At 34.1% G+C, this 7,361-nt stretch overlaps 1 protein-coding gene across 2 annotated transcripts; it reads right to left on the bottom strand.

Annotated features, from left to right (window-relative positions):
- Positions 1–6: 6 nt before the first annotated feature.
- On the bottom strand, positions 7–5,637 carry LOC105139737 (outer envelope protein 80, chloroplastic-like). Of its 2 annotated transcripts, none has more exons than XM_011046297.1 (11): positions 5,410–5,637; positions 5,227–5,293; positions 5,078–5,113; positions 4,604–4,748; positions 4,204–4,362; positions 4,017–4,087; positions 3,853–3,931; positions 3,571–3,686; positions 2,990–3,137; positions 1,160–1,229; positions 7–433 (listed from the first exon to the last, which is right to left on the bottom strand). In XM_011046297.1, the coding sequence occupies exons 1-11, from the start codon at positions 5,441–5,443 to the stop codon at positions 321–323; spliced, it is 1,038 nt and encodes a 345-aa protein (XP_011044599.1). In that variant the 5' UTR covers positions 5,444–5,637; the 3' UTR covers positions 7–320. The 2 variants fall into 2 exon arrangements, with proteins under 2 accessions (XP_011044599.1, XP_011044598.1); XM_011046296.1 differs by having other exon boundaries at positions 7–414; positions 5,410–5,635.
- Positions 5,638–7,361: the final 1,724 nt, after the last annotated feature.

Raw genomic sequence — 7,361 nt, 5'->3', positions numbered from 1 at the left:
AGGAAAAGAAAGCAGCAGATGTTTCCTACAATTACTCTTTGGTTTCGCAACTTGCAAGATTATAAGATTGCTTGGAAGTGTAGGTGGACAAAACTTCCTGATATTCGCAACTGAGAACAGGAAGCATTTTCCTTTTTAGCAGCCTGAAAATGTCAATATTCCTTCTCATTCCAAGTTCCACAGCTAACTTTCCTCAATTATCATCATCTAAACCTTCTGGAAGGCCATGAAAAGTCGACCATTGGGCTTATGGAATTTATCGGTTGAGATTGCTGATGCCAAAGTAAACAGTTCTTTGTTGGAAATCATTGATGGCATGGTTAACCATAAAATGACCAATCGGAGACTTGAAACGAAGGCCGTATCCAAGCCCAACTCCGGATCCCGGTTTGCCCTGCCTCATTGCTGGATTTCCTGAAACTCCAAAATTGAACTGTATCATGAGGCCACTAACAACAACAACACCAAAAAAAAAAAAAGATGGGGTGCTAGCAAAGAAGAAATAGGAGGAAAAAAATAAAAGACTTTAGAGTTCCAAAGGCGAAAAGTGCAAAGTTCTTCACAATGATTAAGAAAATAACATGAAGCAGTGGTACTTGCCACACACAGGGTTGTGGAACATGGTGGAGTGAAAACACTGAGCAATTGCAGACAAGGTCAAATGAGGGGTGCTCAAACAGATCCATTGATGTAGGATCAACATAGACAAGATAACTTAATCAGGTTAGCAAAAGAAAGGGAAAGCAGTATACTGTATACAACTAATAATTAATAAACACCAAGGCTTCATACTTGCTAGTGAAAGAAAGGACTAAATCCGTGCCTTCATTCTCATCCAATTACAAACCAGACTCCTGTTTAAATTCCTATATGCACGTGTTTATGTCCTGGGAACTCTATAAAAAGTTGTTCTCTTGTTGCTCCTTGAACTGAGCCCCTTATGCGACTAAGAACAAAATGCAGGTTCTTTTGAATCTCTAAAACATTGTAACTGAACACTTTCTCTATTCTTTGCAATTTGTTATATGGAGAAGCAGGGTGTCCCCAGTCCTCGGCAACATAAATACTATTGGACCTCGCAACAGAAAAGTTCAACTGAAAATGACTAGAAAAACTGAGTAGAGCACAATTCCCAAGCAAGTGAAAGAAGTCAATTTACCAGGTACAAGACGAGCAGATCTCAAATCGGTTCCACAGTCCAAGAAAAAAGCACCGTCTAACATCTTATTCTGGGTACAGTAAGAAATGCATTGAAAGTAAGTTGACATGCATCCGTTCATCAAAACTCAGTTACAGTAGAAAAAATAGTCAGAAGGCAAAATAGCATAATGGAAGTGCAGCTCCAACAGAATTTTGCAGTAAATTTTAAGAATTACTAGTGCGATGCTGTTAACCCACACCTTCTAACAACATGTCTAAGTTCCACCAATATGCTAGAGTTGCTAGGCTCGAAATATCTAATAAATCAGGAGAGGACATGAACAGATGATATGGAAATAAGGAAATGACATACGGCATGCAATGATCCTTTCTGACCGCCAATCTCATGGTAGAAAGAAAAGTACAAGCTGATTGATTATTTTAAGTCTAGAGGTGTCTTAGGATTGCATCACCTAGAGACAACCCATAAAAGAATATACATATTGCCAAAGCATTACCAGATCTCCAACAAGTGCTGTGCAAGTTGAGTGGTCATATAATTGGACCCTTCACGTCCCTGAACCGAAGATTAACTTCATCTTTGACAGTGATACAAACCTAAAGGACTTATTACATCTTGCGTACTCCCTTTACCACAGTTCCAAATACCTTGATTTTGCAGATGAAACTCAGAAAACCCAGTTGGCCATACTGTAAGCTTTCATCTAACCGAATTAACGACCATGGTAAAGATTGTGTTGCAAAATAGCAATGAGTGCCAACAGCATCTAAAATGCATCTATATCAAATAGTAGGTGTGTTAGAGAATCTAATTTATCTAGAGATGACTCAAGCAATAACTCAATTGAAGATGACCATAACACCAATTTCCAAGATTCAAAACATAGAGATTTCTCATTTTTCTTTGAGGGTTAGTAAAAATTTTCAATTCTACTTCTGCTGCAAATGCAATCCTCTAAGAAACTCTTACGATCAAGAGGAAAAAAGATCACACACTCCAGAATCTTTTTTCTTCTCCACCAGCAAAGAGCATTTCTTTTCTCTTGCAAGAAACAACCACCTATTTTTGGAGCCAAAGATTCAAAACTAGGAAATTGTGATCTACACAGTCCAATCTAATTAACATGGCCTTGCTCAGCAAAGTACAGATTATTTAACCTCATCAACATGCTGCCAGCACTACAAAAAAAATTATCATGCATTTCAAAACAAACCTTGAAAGAGAGAGGTGGGGAGGAGGGTTTTAGAGACAAAACCAAGTGGACAGGTGACGCAGCCATGGGAAATGACCATTTCTCACTATTCCTTAGCTCAACCTCAGCTAGGTTTTTTGTGTTTTAGCTACCCAACTACATGTGGTATTAGGTGGCGCCGCATATTTTCTCCTAAATTGACAACTTTTCAATGTTTTCCTTAACAACCTACAATCACATGGCAAGACAAACTACTGTATTTATGAATTATGAAGAAATACTAGGGGAATCAGATAGAGTAATCAATTTCATTGCTTCTCCTCTTCTACATTCAACATCCAACACAACAAAACACACAACATAGCACCAAACCTGATATCTTTTAAGGAAACAATAGTTCCTTGCATAAAAATGAAACCTGGATATAAAATGGTGTCTTTTTTATTATTAAATTGTTGAAAATATTCTGATCAGTCCAGTTGCTGCTGCAACATAAGTATTCAGAGCCAAATGGGTCTCTTCCTTAAGATTTCTGTGAAGAATTAATGAACTGTAAATTGCAGCAGCATGAACCAGAACGATGTGTGTCATATAATGATATGATGTCCTCAAAGTATGATGACAGCATTACATACCAAAGGAAATGTCAATTCACTATTTGCAACTAGACATGATCTCCCGGATCCAACAGCACCCTCACCATATCCTCGTACACTACCAAGCCCTCCAATTGCAAATGCTTGGTAAGGAGCCATGTCCCCTACAATGGAACCACCTGCCAGGCTGTCAGAAGAAAACAGTAAGGGTCATGCAAAGGAGAAAGAATGAGAAGCATGACTGTCTATTTTCTTCCAACAACCAAGATGCTCGAGAGGATAGCAAGAATTGCAGCATGCTTCCAGTGAAAAGAGCTGAATAACAAGCATAGCCAATGCTCCATCTCGTTTCAAGCATTATTTTACTAAAATTCAGATTAAGATTCTGTATACACTCTATCAACCATGATATCATTTCCTTTTGTTATCTCCAGCATATCACTAGTTCCTAGAACCATGACCTTTATGCTAGTGTGACCCTTGAAAAGACTTGTTATTTACATCTTGCTTCCCAGTTCCCCTTGTTTTCAGGGTCTTCCCACTTTTTTGGACCCCTATGTCACCACTTGATCTAACAACCACGGAACACCTACTCAAGACAACATAGAAAACCTGCTCACCTTGCCAATAAAAATGCTGGTCCAAGTTTGACTCCTTTTGTTGCAATAAACTTGAACTTGTTAAAGATTAGCCACTTTGATAGAATAGGAATCCCTTGTTCTATTTGCATTCTAAACTGGATATAAGAAAACTCATAGTTAGTGAAAAAGCAGCACGACTGGCAAGCAAGGTTTATGTATCAAGACTGAGATTGGAACTATTGTGTGAGAGAACTGCAGTCAACCTCAACGAATATGAATATGTCTACACAATTAATATACCAGCAAGAAAAGATGGTTTACCCGATAAAAACTGTGATCATTTGCTTTTGCATATTGAGACTCTTGCTTCAAAACTACCATGTTGTCATGGGGACTGCCACTGTATTACAAGCATTTTACCGACCAATTAGGAAGCTACATGTTAGAAAACACTTGAAAATTGAAATAATAGAATTGCAGGCTACCTGCGTGTCAATGGGAACCCATCAATGTCCCTGGTTATAGAGCGCCAACTATCGTTCACTATTTGTACATGCTGCACAACTTAAAACATTTATGTTTCTTAATAAATCAACCATAGACGACAAGAAAAAAACTATGCAGCTGAAAATAACAATACAAGTATAGGTGCTTATTAAGGATGGCCAGAACCTCAAATTTGATACTGGTGGTGCTGCTCCAATCAGAAGTTGCAGGCTCATTTCTATCCAAACCAACAGATATTCGAGACAAATTTACACCTCCGCTCCCAGAACAAGAGAAATTGTCAATTGGTGTACCGTGGACCCCAATTTCAGGTGAAAAGGAATGCTGGGCCAAATAATTCACAAATCAATAAAAAAAAAACATGTGAATTGGAGAAAGGAAAATATCAATCCTTTTCGTTTAAAATCCCAGTGGGGTGTTTTCTCTGAAAAACCTAATTTTTTTAGATTTTCTGTACCAAATAAAATAAATGGAATTAAAAGGTTCTTTAAAACCCAATTTCTAAATTTTCCATATGCAAAACACAATAATAACCAAAGATTGATCATAGCTTATAGCAACTGACCTGAATAACAAAACATTTTTGAGAAAGCCACTCAGGTCTTGGCCTTCTAAAAGCTATTATGACATTTGAATCATAGAGCCCCTTATCCCATGACACATCAAGCTTCTCACTTCCACCGAATAAATTGGGGTGTTTGATGCAAAGACTGCAAAAAGCCAATTGAATTGATTGTCAAACAAGTACCCCAATTTACTATTACTTTTTTGCAAACAGGCACGAATGTTCATCTTGTTTTGCTTTTCTCTGGTTTGCAAACATGGCTAAAGAACAAAGCCTCGCACTTCTTGAATCCAATCACATAAAAAGATTGTAATACTTAAGAATCTTTCCTCTTATTTTCCTACCGTTTTCTCAGACAAAGAAAATTCCCACAAGAAGAAGAAAAATTTAAGAGGAGGATACGCCATAAAAATAAAAGCTCGGTACCCAATAAATGAAATGGCTAAGATCATAAAGAAAAAGGAAAAGACCCACCTCCCAGTTATCAGAGAAAGAGGACTTCCAGTGCTCCTGCAGTTTTACATAAATAGAATCGCTGACTGTGGGTGAGTGAGAGGGAGACGTGGATTACTAGTAATTACTTATTTAATTAAATTAATTAATATATAGACAAAATCAAGAACCTGAGAGGAGGACGCCTCAAAGCAGCACATAGCTTGTGAGTGAAATCAACATTCGCATCAATCTTGGCTGTAACATGTCAACGTTTCAAGAACAACTAAAACATGTAAACAACAGAAAATTCCCAAAAAGAAAGAGAAAAGACATTGGCCAAGAAATATATAAAACAAAAAAACGACACTGACCTTTTCCAGCATGGACGCTCTTTTGAGCTCCCATGTGTATTATCTACTGAAGAAGCATCAAAACGTTAATGAATGATGATGATGGAGGTATAGTAAGCAATGCAGCAAACAAAGGAGAAGAAAGGAATAATGCAAAGGAGAGAGAGACGAGACAAAGATTTTTGCATGTAGAGAATGTTTTAGTCTCAAGTTTGCTATCCCTGTGTTTTTGCTTTCTTGCCTGCTTGCTTCTTTTTAGGGGGAATGGATAATACCCGAACCCGAACCCAAAATAACCATCAAGCCCGACTTGGAACCGATTAGGTATGGGTTTTCACACCAAACCCAGTCCAATCAAGTTTTAGGTATTTTGAGCTGTCTATAATCTAAACTTAAATGTTATAATTTACTATTATTTAATGCTTAATTATATTATCCGATGCTAATATATAAATATTGTAAAATTCAATTCAAATCTAATCCATACGTGTATAATATTCATGTGTTTATTTTTAACACAATATAATATAATATATATTAAAGTAATTTGTAGATATTTTTTTTAAGGTGTGGATTTTAATTTTGAATTCAAGAATCCCACGGTAAATGTATGGGCTGCATCCCGTTAATTGTTTTAATAGACAGCAAACACGTGTTAACTATTTATTATAGTGTAGAGTGCCTCAAGTTAAATTTAACCAATCCCTATCTCTGAACACAGTAGTATTTGAATTTCAATCGATTTAAAAATTAATAATAAACTGAAACACGCGATAAAAGTACTATAATAATGAATAATAATTTGTTTTATTGTGTAACTTCATTGTCATAACATGAATTATAAGTTAATTTAGTTAGTGATTTTTTGCAAAAAAAAATTTTAATATTTGGTTAATTAGATATAGACTTCATGATTTGAATTATGTATTTTTTATTAAATTAATATGTCAACCTAAGTAGGCGCAAGTTGTGTTTTAAATTTTTTATTTATTTTTATTAATTTTACCATTCAATATTGGATTGGTTGAAAATTAAACTTTATAATCTGTTCTAATTATTTTTTACAGAGATATTTTAGTCTCATGATCAGAATTGCAGATTTTAGTATTTTAATCATGGTTAAATTATATTTTTTTTAATTTTATAAAAGATTATCTCAATCTCGTCTCATTTAACATTGGATTTGCTTTTTACTAAGTTATCTCTATCTCATTACTCAAGTTACAGATTTAGTAAATTAATATAAATTATTTTTTTAAATTGATTTTTTTCTAATTTTATTGTTCAATATTGTGTTCAGTTGAAAATTAGATCTAATAACTTGAGAATAATGCTTAACGGCTTAACTCATATTAACTTGGCTTGATTTTTGTGTTATTTTTTAATTAAAATTTTTATTAATTTCACCATTCGACATTAAATACGATATAATTAGTTAAAAATCAAGTTCCATAATTTTATTTTATTTTTTCTCTTTACGAGATTATTTTAGTTTTATAATCAAAGTCGTGAATTTGGTAAGTTAATACAAGTTAAATTATGTCAGTTTTTTTTTATTTTTTTTATATAAAATCATCTCAGTCTCATGAGTGAAATCACAAGTTTGGAAAAATGATTTGAGTAATTTTTTTATATTTTTTTAATTAATTTTATTTTTTAGTCTTATTTTTCAATATTAGACCGTTTAAGAATTGCATTTCATAATCTGCTTCAATTTTTTTCTTCTATGTGGTTATTTTGATCTTATATCCCAAGTTTAACAAGCTAACTCAAATTATTTTTTTAGATCATTTTTTTATTAATTTTTTTAATTTTATCATTTAATATTAGGCTTATTGAAAATTAAGTTTTATAATTTGTCTTGATTTGTTTCTATGGATTTGATAATCTCATAACCCAAGTTATAAATTTAACACATTAAACCGAATTAGCTTAAGTCAATCTAATATATTGTTATTTTAATATTGAAAAAG

The sequence above is a fragment of the Populus euphratica genome, unplaced genomic scaffold, assembly GCF_000495115.2.
Source record: "Populus euphratica unplaced genomic scaffold, PopEup_1.0 scaffold122.1, whole genome shotgun sequence".
NCBI lineage: Eukaryota > Viridiplantae > Streptophyta > Magnoliopsida > Malpighiales > Salicaceae > Populus > Populus euphratica.
Note: the sequence above shows the minus strand (reverse complement) of the source record. Positions and strands in the feature narration are given on the sequence as shown.